Source organism: Heterodontus francisci, chromosome 23 (assembly GCF_036365525.1).
Source record: "Heterodontus francisci isolate sHetFra1 chromosome 23, sHetFra1.hap1, whole genome shotgun sequence".
Taxonomy (NCBI): Eukaryota; Metazoa; Chordata; class Chondrichthyes; order Heterodontiformes; family Heterodontidae; genus Heterodontus; species Heterodontus francisci.
Genome location: NC_090393.1, coordinates 48,163,908 through 48,183,128, shown reverse-complemented (window position 1 = coordinate 48,183,128; position 19,221 = coordinate 48,163,908). Strand labels below are relative to the sequence as shown.

Here is a 19,221-nt window from a genome sequence, read left to right as displayed (position 1 = left end):
ATCGAGGGCCGAAGGGCCTGTACAGCGCTGTAATGTTCTAATTCTAATTATCTGATTAATTGTCAGCAGCACAATGTGAGATCCAGTAGTATGTTATAAAGAAATGTATACATGGGAATGCTTCTTGGGAATAAACCCATCTCAGAGTTATAATGTTCTTGAGCTTCCTGTTTGTAGACTGTGACTTTAGCTGACCTAGAGGGTGTTTTTTTCCCAGGTATCTGTAAATTCTCTACATGATACTATGCTTGTTAATCAATTATTGATTTATTTACAAAAAATCTTGTTAACATTTCAGTCTTTAATCCTTCAGTGTGGATATAATCATGCATTAATAACAAGGAGTACACTGCCTGTCGGCTTCTGCACTGAGCCATTTTTGGCAAAGCAACAGACTGGCAAAAACTGAATAACGCCACTCAATAGAAACTACAACACATGTTTTTTATGCACATTATAAGACATAATAGGTGCAGCCAAAGGAACTGTAACACTGCCCCTTTAACAACTGGAGGCTATATATAGTGGAATTAAGTTAAAGGCTTGAACTATAGTTGTGAAGGACGTACACTATAATTTATTTTTCAAAAGGCAGCTGAGTCTGATTTTGCCCTGGTTAATTTGAATTGTCGAAAGAATCTCATATCTGTGCAGAAAGCAGTCCAGCCATTAATCACATGACCTAGAACAGGAAGTTCAAACCCAGAAATTCTTTATTACAGGGCAAAGTGCACTGAACCTAACTTCCCTTTATCTCAGATCTCCGAAAGATACTTTGAATACCTGAGTGCTGTAGGAGCAGTTTATGTACTTTGTTGCACTGTTAATTAAGTCCATTCTGTGTTGATACTCTCCTCGAATGAGGAATCGAAATTACTAACATTCTCTGGACTACCGGTTGTGTCTTGTTTTAATTAACCTGCAGTTTGTTGCTGACTTATCTACAAAATGGATGTAATGTATTTCCTCCAAGGTGGTGAATGACAGAAGGCAAACAGGCAGAAGGACTTGACAGGCATGGTAAGAATATATATCATTGCAGTAGTATGTGGTATTAAATAAATGCGTGTAATACACTGAGTACATTTTAATGTCATGGATATGCTGTGTATTTTTTAAAGATATATTGATTTGGTAACTTAAAGCCGTGTTCATATCTATATGTTGTGTGTGTGGGCACAAATGTGTCAGGCCATAATCAGGATCAGTCTTGCTGTGTGCATGGAGATCAAATCCACACCATGGTGCCTGACCATCTTGTTTTTGTGACAATATCTTACCCTGTCCTATGCTGTAATAGAAACTAAGAACTGATGCACAGGATAAAGTGGAGGAACCAAAATTAGGTCTGTGATAGCACCCTTGCTTCTGATTCAGAAGGTTGTGGGTTCAACTCCCACTCCAGAAAACTAAGCATATAATCCACCAAGTATAGTAGTGTGAGAGGTGTGGTATCTTAGATGAGATGTTAAATTAAGGTGCAATCTACCCTCTCAGGTAGATGTAAATGATCCCTTAGCATCAAAACAGATTATTTGGTCATTTATCTCATTGCTGTTTGTAGGATTTTGCTGTGCACAAAATGATTGTCATATCTTATAATAGTGGCTACACTTCAGAAGTACTTCATTGGTTCAAAACCTGCTACTTAAATGCAACTACTTCCTTTCCTTCTAATATCTGTTCAGCCTGAGGTCTCTGCTTTCAACATAAAACCTGTTAAAGGCAAGTTATTATTGGTGATTAGTTTGAATACATTGCACTACAGTTTAAAAGAAGTATTTCAAACATATGAAATGTTGAAATGAATATACTGTACTATTCTTGATTTTGCTGTTTTCAGGAAATATGAATTTCCTTTTATCATACTCAAAATGAGAGAACTCAAGTTAGTGGTTGTTGTGGAATAATGTAAATATGTCACACTTGTAAATATGTCACGCTTGTTTCAGACAGGATATCACTAAGCTGCTAAAATGGATCTTTGTGATGTCCCATCAGGGGAGGTTTTACAGAAAAATAGTATCTACTCTCATGCTGATTCTGACAAGTTTAAAAGAATAAGATGTAGTAAAAAGAGGTAACTAAGGTATTGTCAAGCAAACTACCTGCCAAGACTGAGGCACACATGATTTCGCCACATGAACATTAAAACTGAAAACTGCAAGCCCTTGACGAGAAAGACATTTGCATAGTTACCGACAGTGTTGGACAGGGAACCCAGTTGTTGCTTCCCCAATACACAGAATAAGTGGTCAGACCAGTTTTGGTCACATGACTGATTGCTGGAGATTTTGAATTTGAACTTCCAACAGAGGATTTGAACTCAGAAAGCCGTGTGCTCCCGGCTGGAACAGAACCTCCTCTCCAGTCCTGCCTGCTTCCATCACTTTCCCACGGAACTGAATCTTGTGAAAAAACGTGACCCTCAAAGAGAGGAAAGTCTCCTACATGAACAAGGTTTAAGAAGAACATTGGGTCCAGATGAACAGCAAGACTACCCACAACCAAGTCAGCTTGAAACACAGTAAACAAGAAACTTCTTTGATATTGCGTCAAACCCCTCTCTACTATATTTTCCTCTCCTCTTTTCTGTCCCGAGTTGCATGTGTGTATCACGTGTGCATGCTAACCTGGGCATATCATATTTCCATAGGTGTTAACCATATTAGAGTTTAAGTTTTAATAAATTTCACTTTTCTCCTTTAAACCTGAGAAAATCTGGTGTGTTGGTTTCTTTGCCTTATAATTGGAAAGCTGTGAACAAGGACTCACAAAAGGGGAGCTCAAAACAGTGTGTTTAAAAATAAAACCCTGTTACAATAAGACCAGGTGAAGATAGTAACAGACCCTTAGACACCTTTCGCACCTGGTCGTAACACAAATTTGGGTGCTAGTGCCTGGAATTTTACCCACAACCGAGTGAAATTGGAAATGGGAAGCCAAATTATTCCCAATAAAAAAGAGCAAAGATTAATACAGGTTTTCTTGAGGTTGTGTGTGACTAAATACTAACATGTCTGCATGAGTGAGTAGCTCTCCAAGCTAGGGTGAAGTAACTTGGGATAAGTTAAAAGCACTGTCTATGGAGGAGTTGAGAAAAATGGCTCTGAGCAGTGTGGGATCACTGTACGTGGCAAGGTGAGGGAGTCTGAGCTCCTAAGGCTAGTGACCAACCATTTTTCCCTTAAATTTGAAGAAGCAGAAGCAGTGTTAGAAACAGAATCTGACAGGGTATTGTTAGCAAAGATATAATTGGAACACAGGAAACTTGAATTTGAGGAAAGGGAAAAAGAGAGACAGGAAAAAGAGAGAGAGAGGCAGGAGAGAGAGAAAGAAAGAGTCTTCCAAAAGGAACCTGAAGAGAATGAAAGGCAGGAGAGCGAGAGAGAAAGAATATTCCGGAAAGAATTCGAGGAGAGAGAACTGAAGCGGCTTGAGTTAGCTCGAAGGCCCCACTCGTATCCCCAGTGAAAGCATGGCCAATATGGAGGAGCATAATTCAGGGCTGGGTACAAGTTTGCTAAAACTCATTCAACTAATTCCAATGAGGAAGCTGTGGAAGCATTTTTCGTGTCTTTTGGGAAACTGGCAAGGCAGCTAAAATGACCAGCTGTGACCTGGTCTCTCTTATTGCAAAGCAAACTAACTGGAAAAGCCTGTGAGGTTTACTCCTTGTTGCCAAATGAGAATTCATCAAATTATGAACTGACCAAAAATGTATTCCTCAGGTCATATGAATTAGTACCTAAAACCTATTGCCAAAAGTTTAGAACCCTCAAAATGCAAGCCAATCAAATTTATCTGGAGTTTGAAAGAAGCAAGCAGCTGGCTTTTGACCAGTGGCTGAAGGTTTTAAAAATACAACTCAGCTATGAGACTCTCAGAAGTAATCCTGTTAGAGGAATTTAAAAACTCTCTCCCATTCTCATTAAAGACCTATGTAGAGGAGCAGTGGGTTCAGGGAGCCCAGCAAGCAGCCATTCTGGCCGATGGGTTTGCTTTAATTTATGTCAGTTTCCCAGGGGAGAACCTTTCCTAATCACCCCCACAAATCCAAAAAGGACAAAGGGTGGGAAGGTGATATCCACCCAAACAGTCCTGGAAGAGAAAGGAAAGCAGGAGACACAAGGGGTCCTCCTCCAGCCAAAAAGGAAGGTGTTGTGAGCAACAGTGAGACCCAGAGACCTGTGGGCTAAATTAAAAAGCAGAACCACAAAGGTAATAATCTCCAAATTACTACCTGAGCCATGTACGAAATGGCGTAGGGTAAATAAGATAAGGTAAATGCGTGGCTCAAAGACTGGTGTGGGAGAAATGGATTCCGATTCATGGGGCACTGGCACCAGCACTGGGGAAGGAGAGAGCTGTTCCGTTGGGATGGGCTTTATTTGAACCATGCTGGGACCAGTGTCCCGGTGAATCATATAACTAGGGTTGTAGATAGGACTTTAAACTAATTAGTGGGGGGGAAGGGTTCAGTTGCAAGGAAGTTTAAGAATTCAAAAAGAAACAAGAGAGCAGAGGTGCAGGGTAGTGAAGAGGCGAATGGTAATCAAGGTATGACAGGAAGGGGCAGAAAATATCAGCAGAAGAGTGCAGCAGAAATTAGCACCAGAATGAGTAATAATGGTAAAAAGTCAAAGCTTAAGGCTCTTTATCTGAATGCACGCAGCATTTGTAACAAGATAGATGAGTTGATGGCACAAATAGAAATAAATAAATATGACTTGATAGCTATTACAGAGATGTGGTTGCAGGGTGACCAAGACTGGGAACTCAATATTCAAGGGTATTCAAAGTTCTGGAAAAATAGACAGAAAGGAAAAGAAGGTGGGATAGCTTTGTTAATAAAGGAAGGTATTAGTGCAGAGGTGAGTAGCGATATAGGTGCAATAGCTCATGAAGTGGAATCAGTTGGGTTGGAATAAGGAATAGTAAGGGTAAGAAGTCATGGGTGGGAGTCGTCTATAGGCTCCCGCAGAGTTGCCTCACTGTAGGACCAAGTATAAATCGGGAAATAACAGAGGCATGTAAGAAGGGCGCTACAATTGTCATGGGTGATTTTAATCTGCATATTGACTGGGCAAATCAGATTGGCAAAGGTAACATGGAAGACGAATTTGTAGAGTGCATCAGGGATTGTTACTTCGAGCAATACGTTGCAGAACCTACCCGGGAACAGGCTATTTTAGATCTACTAATGTGTAATGAGGTAGGATTAATAAGAGGTATCTTAGTTAAGGATCCTCTAGCGATCACAACATGGTAGAATTTCAAATTCAGTTTGAGGATGAGCAACTCGGGTCTCAAACAAGTGTCCTCAACTTAAACAAGGGATATTATAGAGGTATGAAGAAAGAGTTGTTTAAAGCGGGCTGGGAAGATAGACTAAGGGGAAGGTCAGTGGATGAGCAGTGTCAGACATTTAAGCAGATATTTCATAACATTCAGCAAAAATTTATGCCTGTCAAAAAGAAGGACTCGATGAGAAGGATGAACCACCCATGGTTAACAAAGGCAGTCAAGGAGAGTATCAAATCAAAAATTAAGGCATATAAAGCAGCAAAAACTAGTGGTAGGCCAGAGGATTGGGAAATTTTTTTAGGAACCAGCAGCGGATGACTAAAAAACTAATAAAGAGGGAAAAAATTGATTATGGAAGTAAAGTGGCAAGAAATATAAAAACAAACAGTAAGAGCTTCTACAGGTATACAAAAAGAGAGTAGCTAAAGTGAGCGTGGGACCCTTGGAGGATGCGACTGGAGAATTGTTAACGGGGAACAGGGAAATGGCAGATAATTTAAACCAATATTTTGCATCGGTCTTCACGGTGGAGGACACTATAAACATCTCACAGATATCAGATAAGCAAGGAGCTAATGGGAGGAAAGATCTTGTAACAGTCTCTATCACGAGGGACAAAGTATTTGACAAACTAATGGGACTAAAGGCAGACAAGTCGCCAGGAACTGATGGCCTGCAGCCAAAGGTTTTAAAGGAAATGGCTGCAGAGATAGTGGAGGCATTGGTTGAAATATTCCATAACTCACTGGATTCTGGGAGGGTCTCAGTGGATTGGAAAACCGCTAATATGACGCCCCTGTTCAAGAAGGGAGGGAGACAAAAAGCAGGAAACTATAGGCCAGCCAGCCTAACATCGGTCATTGGGAAAATGCTAGAGTCCATTATTAAGGAAGAGATAGCAGGACATTTAGAAAAGCTTACCACGATCAAACAGAGTAAACATGGTTTTGTGAAAGGGAAATCATGTTTGACAAGGATGCTGGAGTTCATTGAGGATATAAAAGGCAGAGTTGATAAAGGGGAACCGATAGATGTAGTGTATTTGGATTTCCAGAAGGAATTCGATAAGGTGCCACATAAAAGATTATTGCACAAGATAGGAGCTCGCAGTATTGGGGGTAATGTATTAGCATGAATGGAAGATTGGTTAACACATAGAAGAGAGAGAGTCGGGATTAATGGGTTTTTTCAGGTTGGAAAGACGTAACTAGTGGAGTACACAACGATCAGTCCTAGGGCCTCAATTATTTACTATCTATATTAATGACTTGGAGGAGGGGTTAGAGTGTAATATATCCAAATTTACAGACGATACAAAAATAGGTGGGAAGGCATGTTGTGATGAGGACATAAGGAATCTCAAGGGGATATAGATAGGTTGAGTGAGTGGGCAAAAACTTGGCATATGGAGTTTAATGTAGGAAGGTGTGAAGTCATGCACTTTGGTAGGAAGAATCAAAAGGCAGATTATTATTTAAGTGGAGAGAGACTCCAAAAAAGTGCAGCACAGAGGGATCTGGGTGTTCTTGTACATGAAACACAAAAAGTTAGTGTACAGGTGCAGCAAGTATTTAAGAAGGCAAATGTAATTTTGACCTTTATTGCTAGAGGATTGGAGCTTAAAAATAGGGAAGTCTTGTTACAACTATACAGGGTGTTGGTGAGGCCGCACCTGGAGTACTGTGTACAGTTTTGGTACTCGTATTTAAGAAAGGATAAACTGGCATTGAAGGCATTTCAAAAGAGATTCACTAGACTGATTCCTGGGATGAAGGGGTTGACTTATCAAGAATGGCTAAACAGGTTAGGCCTTTATTCATTAGAGTTTAGAAGAATGAGGGATTATCTTATTGAAACGTACAAGATTCTGAGAGGGCTTGACAGGTTAGATGTTGAGAAGATATTTCCACTAGTGGGGGAATCTCGAACAAGGGGACATAGTTACAGAATAAGGAGACACTCATTTAAAACTGAGATGCGAAGGAATTTCTTCTCTTGGAGGGTAGTGAATGTCTGGAATTCTCCATTCCAAAGAGTTGTGGAGGCTAGATCACTGAAAATATTTAAAGAGGAGGTAGACAGATTTTTGAAATATTGGGGAGTTGAGGGCTATGAGGAACTGGCACGAAAGAAGAGTTGAGGACTGGGGCAGATCAGCCATGATATTATTGAGTGGCGGGGCAGGCTTGAAGGGCTGAATGGCCTACTGCTGCTGCTATTTCTTATGTTCTTTTTGTAATAAGGCAGGGCATTTAAAAGCTGACTGCTGGAAACTAAAGGGGAAATCTGTAGGGTTAATCAGGGCACAACCAGCATCCTTAAACACGGGTGAGGTCCCGGAGGAATGGAGAATTGCTAATGTTGTCCCCTTGTTTAAGAAGGGTAGCAGGGATAATCCAGGTAATTATAGACCGGTGAGCCTGATGTCAGTGGTAGGGAAGCTGCTGGAGAAGATACTGAGGGATAGGATCTATTCCCATTTGGAAGAAAATGGGCTCATCAGTGATAGGCAACATGGTTTTGTGCAGGGAAGGTCATGTCTTACCAACTTAATAGAATTCTTTGAGGAAGTGACAAAGTTGATTGATGAGGGAAGGGCTGTCGATGTCATATACATGGACTTCAGTAAGGCGTTTGATAAGGTTCCCCATGGCAGGCTGATGGAGAAAGTGAAGGCGCTTGGGGTCCAAGGTGTACTAGCTAGATGGATAAAGAACTGGCTGGGCAACAGGAGACAGAGAGTAGCAGTAGAGGGGAGTTTCTCAAAATGGAGACGTGTGACCAGTGGTCTTCCACAGGGATCCGTGCTGGGACCACTGTTGTTTGTGATATACATTAATGATTTGGAGGAAAGTATAGGTGGACTGATTAGCAAGTTTGCAGACGACACTAAGATTGGTGGAGTAGCAGATAGTGAAGGGGACTGTCAGAGAATACAGCAGAATATAGATAGATTAGAGAGTTGGGCAGAGAAATGGCAGATGGAGTTCAATCAGGGCAAATGCGAGGTGATGCATTTTGGAAGATCCAATTCAAGAGTGAACTATACAGTAAATGGAAAAGTCCTGGGGAAAATTGATGTCCAGAGAGATTTGGGTGTTCAGGTCCACTGTTCCCTGAAGGTAGCAACGCAGATAAATAGAGTGGTCAAGAAGGCATACGGCATGCTTTCCTTCATCGGACGGGGCATTGAGTACAAGAGTTGGCAGGTCATGTTACAGTTGTATAGGACTTTGGTTCGGCCACATTTGGAATACTGCGTACAGTTCTGGTCGCCACATTATCAAAAGGATGTGGATGCTTTGGAGAGGGTGCAGAGGAGGTTCACCAGGATGTTGCCTGGTATGGAGGGCGCTAGCTATGAAGAGAGGTTGAGTAGATTAGGATTATTTTCATTAGAAAGACGGAGGTTGAGGGGGGACCTGATTGAGGTGTACAAAATCATGAGAGGTATAGACAGGGTGGACAGCAAGAGGCTTTTTCCCAGAGTGGGGGTTTCAATTACTAGAGGACACGAGTTCAAAGTGAAAGGGGAAATGTTTAGAGGGGATATGCGTGGAAAGTTCTTTACGCAGAGGGTGGTGGGCACCTGGAACGCGTTGCCAGCGGAGGTGGTAGACGCGGGCACGATGGAGTCTTTTAAGATGTATCTAGACAGATACATGAATGGGCAGGAAGAAAAGAGATACAGAACCTTAGAAAATAGGCGACATGTTTAGAGAGAGGATCTGGATCGGCGCAGGCTTGGAGGGCCGAAGGGCCTGTTCCTGTGCTGTAATTATCTTTGTTCTTTGTTCTTTGTTCTTAACCACTCAATGAAGACGAGGGCCTGATGGAAAACACAGAATAAGCTGTGGCTTTAGTTGCAGTAAGAGTGCAACCCAGGAAGCTTACTATGGCCAGTGCAGGAAAAGTTAACAGGCTTCCTGAAGGTTGTCAGGGTTTTGTATTTGAAGGGAAAGTAACCCCATATCCCTCGAGGGGGGCAACCAAGCCCGTAGTAATTCTCAGGACACAGAGGCGACCAGATTCCTTTTACTGGGAAAAGGCCTGACCTTACCCCCAGAGAGTGCAGTGAACACCAAAATGGTGGTGAATGGTACTGGAGGGCAGTGTATGCCTGTACCTGTACACCGGGTGCACGTGGAGTGCGATCTAGTTTCAGGATCGGTGACTGTAGGGATTGTCCCTAGTTTGCCTGTGGATGGGGTAATGCTTCTGGGTAATGATCTGGCAGGGGTGAAGGTGGTAGCCCCCCCAGTAGTGAAAGAAAGATCGCAGGAGGTCAGAGAGACAGGGCTGTGGCAGGAGACGGTCCCCTGACGAGTCCCTGAATGTGTAGTGGGTCAGGCCATGATCACAAAGCTCCCCCGGAGGAGACTGCATTGTCACTGCAGGCAAATGGCCATGAGGTCTGCCTGTCCGAGACTTTCTTTGGAAAGTTCGGAGACCCAGGGAATTAATTAAATGAATTTCCCTAGGTGAGGCTCAGTGAGCCGACCCAATATTGCGAGAGTTTGCACAGGCTAAAGACCTGCTACCCGACCCGAACCCAACGGGCCCAGGTCGGGTCAGGCCACGTCCGCGTCGCATCGAGCCAGACACACACGGTAAGTGCTCTGCTGTTAAGTATTAAAAATAAAAAATTTACCTGAGCGGAGAGTCTGAGATGAAACTGAGTCTGCACAGTGAGCGAGTGATGTCACTATGATGTCATCACGCACGGGCTGCAGCTTCGTGGAACTTCCCAGTCGGAAGGTAAGGGATGGTCGGGTCGGGCTTGGGTCGGGTCGTGTAGGGTCGGGCTTGGGCCCGCGGCGAAATTGGAGGGGCTCGGGTCCGCTGTAGATCATTCGGGTTCAGGTCGGGTTCTTTTTCCTGACCTGAGCAGACCTTTAGCACAGGCTGCCCAGTCTGAAAGTGAAGCAGACGGAGTCCCTGATTGTTACTATTTAAAGAATGAGGTACTGTTGAGGAAATGGAGTTCTCCTCACAGACCTGAGGGCAAGGAGTGGTCAGTAGTTCACCAGTTAGTGGTGCCACAGAGGTACCGGGGAGAAATATTAAGAAGCGCCCACAAGATTGCAGTGGCTGTACATGCCAGTATATGAAAGACTAAAGCCCGCGTAAGACAGCAGTTTGACTGGGCAAAACTCTACAAAGATGTGGTGGGGTACTGCAAATTTCCACATGTGCCAGGTTGAGGGTAAACCCCAACTTACAGTGAAACCTGCACCCCTAAGTCCTGTACTGGTGTTAGGAGGACCCTCCAGCAGAGGGCTGGTGAAGTGTAAGAGACTTCCGCCGAGAACAAATGGGGGCAGGCAGGCACCTGGCTGGCAAAAGTTTAGAAAGAGAAGGGGAAAAAGTGACCAAGAGGGCAGGTTAAAGGAAGTCCGGGAAGAATCCCAGATGAAAACTCCTACTGTCTGGCCAACCAACCCCAAAAAATGTCAAAGGTTAGACCCCACATCCTCCTATGCAAATACAGACTCCAGAAGCATGCCACCAGAGCTGCGAACAGCGCTTACAGGAACCGGCAGAGACAAAGAGAGACCACTAGGGGGCAGAGAAACTGTGAGGGTGATTCCTCACCTAGTCGAAGTGTCACAGGAGAATGCAGTTAAGTCTGCACAAATACCTGCAGGTAGGAGTGTCCCAGAGAACAAATGGGAGAGTAACAAAGACTCCTCCCCCACAGTCAGAGGGAAAGGGAACCACCCATCCCCTGAAGTCAAAAGTCTTTGCATGACTCAGTGTTCAGGATAGACCTGCCCCCTACTGTCCTGAGAAAAAAAGAGAAAATTAAAGCAGCCCTGGCACCCAGAACAGACCATTTTTATTAAGCTTTAAGATTGGTGAATGAATGAAAATGAATGAGAGAAATGCATGGTTTTCTTTCTGTATCTTATATTTCTCTCAAACTCTGTAATGAAATGCGCCATTTTCTTCTAATTGCATTTCATTACCCTGGGTGTGGAGGTTTCAGGCAAACCCCTCACCTGCCAAGACTGAGGCGCACATGATTTCGCCACATGAACATGAAAACTGAAAATTGCAAGCCCCTGACTGGAAAGACATTTGCATAGTAACCGACAGTGTTGGACAGGTAACCCAGTCGTTGCTTCCCCAATACACGGAAGAAGTGGTCAGACCAGCTTTGATCACATGATTGACTGACTGTTGGCGGTTTAAAATTTGAACTTCCAACAGAGGATTTGAACTCAGAAAGCCATGTGCTCCCAGTTGGAACAGAACCTCCTCTCCTGTCCTGCCTACCTCCATCGCTTTCCCACGGAACTGAATTTTGTGAAAAACGTGTCCCTGAAAGAGAGAAAAGTCTCCTACGTGAACAAGGCTTAAGAAGAACACTGGGCCCCGATGAACAGCAAGACTACCTACAATCAAGTGAGCTTGAAACACAGTAAACAAGAAACTCTTCTGATATTGCCTCAAACCCCTCTTTACTATATTTTCCTCTCCTCTTTTCTGTCCCTATTTGCATGTGTGTATTACGTGTGCATGCTAGCGTGGGCACATCGTATAACCGTAGGCGTTAACCATATTAGAGTTTAAGTTCTAATAAATTTCACTTTTCTCCTTTAAACCTGAGAAAACCTAGTGTGTTGGTTTCTTTGCCTTATAATTGGAAAGCTCTGAACAAGGATTCACAAAAGGGGGATTTCAAAACAGTGTGTTTAAAAATAAAACCCTGTTACAATAAGACCAGGTGAAGACAGTAACAGACTCCTAAACACCGTTCGCACCTGGTCGTAACAGTATCATTAAGTGTACAGATATTTCTTTTTCAGTTGCAAGGGCAACATGTCAATACTTGTTGGGAGCAATTTGGCTATTAATACTGGATTATGGAAAGACCATGCAATTATGAGACAATGCAAGTGGATCGCCCAGAACATTCCTTTCATTTTTATAAACTAATGGGCAGAATGTACTAAACTTCTGCCAACTTCAATGCACTACATCATATTCTCATTTCAGGCTGCTAAGTCCCACATCTTTGGAGCATAGGAATAGAAGTAGACCATTCAGCCCCTCAGGCCTGTTCTCTCATTCAGTTAGATTATGGCTTATCTGTATCTTAAATGCATCTACTCACCTTGGCTCTGTAACCCTTAATGCCCTTGTCTAACAAAAGTCTATCAATCTCAGTTTTGAAATTTTCAATTGACCCAAAAGCTTTTTGGGGAGATTTATACTACCCCATGAATAAGTGCTTCCTTACGTCACCCCTGAATGGCCTAGTTCTAATTTTAAGGTTATGCCACCATGTTCTGGAATCCCACATACCAGGGGCAATAGTTTCCTGTAAATCCATGGTGTAACCCTTGAAGATGACCCTACTGGGTTATGTGGCTTTCAACAAAAAGTTACTGATTGGCAACTGTGTAGTCTCTCAAAAACAGGAGGATAGAATCTTTGACCTTCCCTGATCGAGAACCAGCAACTGCGATGGAAGATCGGAGGTAAACCCTGTAGAAACTGCATAAATAGTGTGTGTTGTTTCTGCAGCATTTCCACTGATTAAATGTCTGGTGGGAGGTCAGGAGAACCTTCACAGAAATTGCAACAAGTATGTTTTGCTTACAACATCTCACTTAGAACCATTTTACAGCTGACACATCCCTGAATTTTAAGGCTATGCCTCCTTATTCTAGATTCTCCCACCAGAAGAAATATGTTTTTCTCTATCTGCTCTATCAATTCCTTTAATCATCTTAATCACCTCACTTAGATTACCCCTTAATCTTCTATTCTCAAGGGAATACATGTCTAGTCCATGAAACCCGTCATCATAATTTAACCCTTTTAGCCACAATATCATTATGATGAATCTGCGCCACAAAGGCCAATAATATCCTACCTGAAGTGCAGTGCCCTGAACTGAACACAGTACTCTAAATGGGGTCTAACTGGACTTTTATATAACTGTAACGTAATTTCCACCACTTTGTATTTCAACCCCTTTGAGATAAAGGACAACATTCCATTAGTCTTTTAAATTTTTTTTGCACTTGTCCAGTAACTTTTAGTGATTTCTGTACTCGCATCCTTAAATTTCTCTGCTCCTATACAGTTCCCAGATTTTCATCATTTAGAAAATACGCTGATCTATCTTTTAAGTCAAAAGTGGATGATCTCATACTTCCCCACATTGAATGCCATCTACGACAGTTTTGCCCACTCACTTAATCTATCAATGTCTCTGTTATTTTCTGCTCCTACCTACAGTACTTACTGTGCCACTTAACCTGGTGTTACCAGCAGTTGGATATATGGCTCTTTATTCCTTTGTCTATGTCATTTTAAATAAGGCGAAAAGCTGAGGCCCCAGCACAGATTCCCAGAGGACACCACTAGTCACGTACTTCCAATTTGAGTATATACCCATTACCCCTACTCTCTATTTCCTACCTCCTATCCAATTCCCTACGCATGTCAATAAGAGCAAAATACCGAGGATGCTGGAACTCTGAAATGAGAACAAAAAGTGCCGGAAATAGTCAGCAGGTCTGGCAGCATCTGTGGAGAGAGAAACAGAGTTAACGTTTCAGGTCTGTGACCCTTCTTCCAGTCTCTATGCATCTGTTCCGATGATGCAACCTTCCACAACAGCGCCTCTGATATGACTTCCTTTTTCCTCAACTGAGGATTCCCCTGCACTGTGGTTGACAGGGCCCTCGACCGTGTCCGACCCATTTCCCACACTTCTGCCCTCACCCCTTCCCCTCCCTCCCAGAACTGTGACAGGATTCCCCCTTGTCTTCACTTTCCACCCCACCAGCTTCCACATCCAAAGGATCATCCTCTGCCATTTCCGCCACCTCCAGTATGGTGCCACCGCCAAACACATCTTCCCCTCCCCTCTGGTCAATATTCCGAAGGGATCGCTCCCTCTGCGACACCCTGGTCCACTCCTCCAACACCTGTTCCCTTTCCCACAGCACCTTCCCATGCCATTGCAGGAGGTGTAATACCTGCCCTTTTACCTCCTCTCTCCTCAACATGTAAGGCCCCAAACACTCCTTCCAGAGCAGCGATTTACTTGTACTTCTTGCAATTTAGTATACTGTATTCGCTGCTCACAGTGCAGTCTCCTCTACACTGGGGAGACCAAATGCAGATCGGGTGACCACTTTGCAGAACGCCTCAGCTCGGTCCGCAAGCATGATCCTGAGCTCTGGTTGCCTTGCCATTTTAATTCACCACCTTGTTCCCATGCCCACATTTCTGTCTTTGGCCTGCTGCAGTGTTCCAGTCAACATCAACACAGCTTGAGGAATAGCACCTCATTTTCCAATTAGGCACTCTGCAGCCTTCTGGACTGCATAGTGAGTTCAATAATTTCAGACCATGAGCCCCATTTATTTTTGTTTATTTATTTATATTTTATATATATATATATATTAGTTTTGTTTATTTAATTTTTAACCATGTGCTAGTCTTAAACTTATTTTTCATGTTTTTGCTTTCATACAGACTTGTAGCACTCTCTCTGGACTCTTGCTTTGTCTTTCACTACAACTATTTAGCACTCCATTTGCATTCTGTTCCATGACATCTGTCATTTAACCCCTCCCCATCCATCCTATCAGTCCTTCCTTCTTGTTCTACTTCCCCCCCCCCCCCCCCACCCCCCAACCCCCCCTCACTTGCTCAAAGACTGTTACGTTTCTAACTTTTGCCAGTTCTGATGAAGGGTCGCAGATCTGAAACGTTAACTCTGTTTCTCTCTCCACAGATGCTGCCAGACCTATTGAGTATTTCCGGCATTTTCTGTTCTCACGCATATCAATAGGTTTCCTCCAATTCCATGTGGTCTCATTTTTGATAACAATCTTTTATGTGGAACCTTATTGAATGCTTTCTGGAAATCTCTATAAGTAAAATCCAGAGACTCCCTTATCTACTGCCTCAAAAAAGTCAACTAGATTTAGTTTAGTTTAGTTTAGAGATACAGCACTGAAACAGGCCCTTCGGCCCACCGAGTCTGTGCCGACCATCAACCACCCATTTATACTAATCCTACACTAATCCCATATTCCTACCACATACCCACCTGTCTCTATATTTCCCTACCACCTACCTATACTAGGGGCAATTTATAATGGCCAATTTACCTACCATGTTAGATATGACTTATATTAACAAGTCCATGTTGACTCTCTTTGGTCAGTCCATGTTTGTCCATTCACTTTGTCCCTACTAACAGATTTTAGTAACTTCCCCACAACAGACATTAGACTAATATGCCTCTAATTTCCTAGTTTATCTCTCCTTTTCTTATCATTCCTTATTTTATGTTCAACGTAACTGGCCTCTTTCTGCATGTTCCAGTCGATGAAAAACAAGCCATTCGCACAGGTTTAAACATGTATATAATCCATTGCATTCCTATAATCGCCAACCTTTCAATAATGCTGCTGTCATATTGTTTTGAAGTCATTCGGCACTGTCTGTTACATTGGTAATCTACAGGCTTTGCTCAAGCACATCATCAGGAAGGGCATAACCCAACCAGTAACAGTACAGGAAGTGTTTAACCATATGGAGTAAAAGATCCAACCTCCATAACTTGCAATCTGTATGTACGTAGTTTGTTTATTAACATGTTTCTATAAAAGATACATTACAGTTTGCAATGAGGCCCAAATTTGTATGAAAGGTTCTTAAGGATAAAGTGGTGAACAGCAAGTTTCCTAGCAATTAGAGAACCATATAATGTTATAAATTGTCCACACACTGCTGAGAATTGCTTATTGTTTCAAACTGTTTGTTTAAAAGGAAAGATCTGGAAACCTTGCCTGAGTCGCTTCCTAAAGTACAACCTCCGGAGAGAAAAAAACTCTCGGCAACAAATGTGTTTAACCATTTATGGACTGCATTGAGCATTGCAGCACAACTTTCATTTTCGCCCCCATGCATCATTAATTTAAAAATGTTTTCACTTTTATTCAGACAGTCGATATTCATGTACAGTGCATCATGGAAGCCAAAGTCAACAGTTTGCAGAGATGCCTCAACAGTATTTATAAGGTAAAATACAGAATCTTTATTTTAATAGTTTCATTGACTTCTACCATTTCTGATAATGTTCTCTTCTAATGCCGAGATCCAAGTATTTTACTTAGAGGGTACACTAGGGATGCTGGTCTCTACTTGGAGGGTAGAGCAAAGGGAATTTTATTCTTTGGTTGTCTGCTCTATAATCAATGTTTTTTTGTGAATTGAATGATTGATGCTAACATGAGGCCTCTAAAATAGACAAATGCCCCATTTTCTACAGCTAACAGCTTCTCCCTTAATAAGTACAAAAACTTTTGTTTTAAGTTTGATGATGCTTCACTTCTACTGGAAATGCAATTTTGGGTATAAATGCTATAATTTATACTTTTTTACATTAGTAAGTTGACATGGTGCTGTCAAATTAACGCGGGGCTGTTAATGGATTAGTTAAAATAGCGGACAAAGGCATTTGGTACAAACATCACAGAATCACAGAATAATACAGTGCAGAAGAGGCCCTTCGGCCCATCGAGTCTGCACCATTTGGTTTTGTGTGGGTTTGTACAAAATACCCCTGCACCTAATGATAAGCAAATGGATGGGGATTTAGGTGAATGGGCCGGGCAGTGAGTTCCAGCACTGCTTTTTTACTGCCAGGAACTTGTTCTGATTTATGGGATGAAAGTCTGCTGTCTCTTTTTATAGGTGAAAAAACATTAGGCGCAATTACTATTTCCTTTTCCAATATAAATTTTAAAAGAAATTTTAAATTAAAAACATTTCCTACTCACTTTAAGTAAGTTGTGAAAAATTAGGTTGAGGGAGTCTCGTCCCAGTTCCGTATTGATGTGAATAAACAGCAGTAAATTTTCCTTAGGTCAATAAAGGATTGCACTAAATTGTCAGCCTCACACAGAAGACTATATGGATGTTCGAAATTGAAAAATGTGTTCTGGTGCAGGTGGGAACGATCTCCTGTTATACCTGGTTCAGGAATCTGGAGACATGTTCCATTTTAACATCCTTGACATGAATAAACAAATTTAAAACACAGCGAGGATAAAATTAATCTTAAGGAGGGCACAAAACGGGTGGTAGCGGATAAGCCGCCTGCTATACAACCCACCTTTAATGGAAAGTTGACTGATGTGTATAATGGGCAGCCAATTCCCTACCGCTCATTTTGCGTCTCCAGCAACGTTTCATTTGACGTCAGAGATTTTTGGCTCTTGATATTCCAATGTCACCCAGGATGTTGTAGCATTCTGCCAAATTCTTTTTTTTTCCACCTGTTCCAATCCAGCCTCTCTCTCCCTGCTCTTTTTAAAAAAAAAACAGTTGTGCAATGCTGTTTTGAGATAGGGCTAATGCATTGTCCCTAGCATTATGTGACAACAACCACCATGGAGGTAATGTAAAACTGTACTGATACTGAATGTCCCTTTGTCATGCTCATCAATTCTTATCAATTGCTGACTTAAGCATGAACATTTTGCATATGGCGTAAGCCAACTGAATATCTGTTGTATGTTCACCTCTGGTGCAGCTAAACACTGGACCAACATTGTGATTCAAACATTTGCTGATTTGCTGAAATTCCAGGTGCAGCTGCATCCAAATTTTTGTTACACAACTAAACACTAAACTCACCTCTCTATTTGTTAAATTAAAAGTCATTGTGAGTTGTGCTAGTCACAACACTGGTGAGGCTTTTCTAGTATCGATTGTCAGCCTCATGAACATTCAATTCCATCCTTATCGTTGTGTAATGACCAATTATTAATTCTCCAGCTTTGAGGAGTGAGTGGAGTGAAGATGGCAGTGAGAGACTGGAAATGAGTCAACACTTGGTAGCATACTCAGCAATTTATTACCTTAGCTAGGTAGGACTGCAGTACTTCAGGACATTTTGCTGATGATTGACCAGCCAGGATCACTGATGGGACTGGGGACTGGGGAAGTAATCTTGTCACTGGGGCCGGGAACTCTGCAAGCCAATACTCTAACTAGTAGGGTAATCCTAGTTGGGCAAGTTTCAGAAAGTTTACCAATGCTTGGTGTTAGTTAGATAGCCAATTTTTGGCAGTTAATCTCTGGTGACACTCCTACCAAACTTGGGACTGCTTTAAAGTTGGCTCTTTTCAATAATGCCCAAAGATTCTGGACTTGAATAAGTGGAATGTGAATGTGTAATTCATGTTTCTCAAGTATGGTGATTAATTTCCAAGCATCAGATAATCAACTAACCAAAAAGAGTATTTATACAAAGTGTAACGATTCTTGTTATTGTTGCTTATTGTGAAGTAGAGACTTTGAGGGCATTGGCAAATAGCAGTTGATACGAAAGAGTATTTCTTTAAAAAAGTATATATATCATAAAATTGAAATATCAGTGGGAATCATTTCCTACTATTTGGACTTAATATCACGCATTTCAAGTATAACTTGGATTTCTTCTTTATAGCTACTTTTTTGAGATTATATGTGGTCAGCAGCAGGTATCCTGTACCTGTGCTGCTGCTGACATACTATATTGTAACAGAGACAAACTCTATGCCTTGGACAGCGCCATCATCAACTGTTTATGGATCCCAACAGTAACTATTGCAGGCATGGAAAATGCAGGATGTCTGCTTTAGCTCATCAAACAGGGACTGCCAACATGCTGGTGCAATAACAAGGAAAGATCAGTGTTTGGAAGTCAGAGAGGTCTCCTCTTGCACTAGGTTTTTGCCCCAATTCAGACTCCTAGCATTAATAATAAAGTAACATTCCACTGCCTTAACAAGCCTCAATCACCCCCTGCTGCACTTGTGCTGATTCTATTTTATTATTCCAGCTGTTTTTATGACTTTTCTGAGACCATTTGCCAGTCAGTGTTCATCA

General features: G+C 42.1%; 1 protein-coding gene across 2 annotated transcripts in view; it reads left to right on the top strand.

The window, feature by feature from the left end:
- The first annotated feature begins 714 nt into the window (after positions 1-714).
- Positions 715-19,221, top strand: part of LOC137382784 (synergin gamma-like) — a 44,150-nt gene continuing 25,643 nt past the window's right edge. Inside the window, exons 1-3 of one of the 2 annotated variants that reach the window (XM_068055202.1) lie at positions 715-1,020; positions 1,606-1,725; positions 16,288-16,365. In XM_068055202.1, the coding sequence (XP_067911303.1) occupies positions 16,315-16,365 (51 nt within the window). In that variant the 5' untranslated portion in view covers positions 715-1,020; positions 1,606-1,725; positions 16,288-16,314. The remainder of the gene's footprint in view (positions 1,021-1,605; positions 1,726-16,287; positions 16,366-19,221) is intronic. The other variant, XM_068055201.1, reaches the window with a different exon arrangement.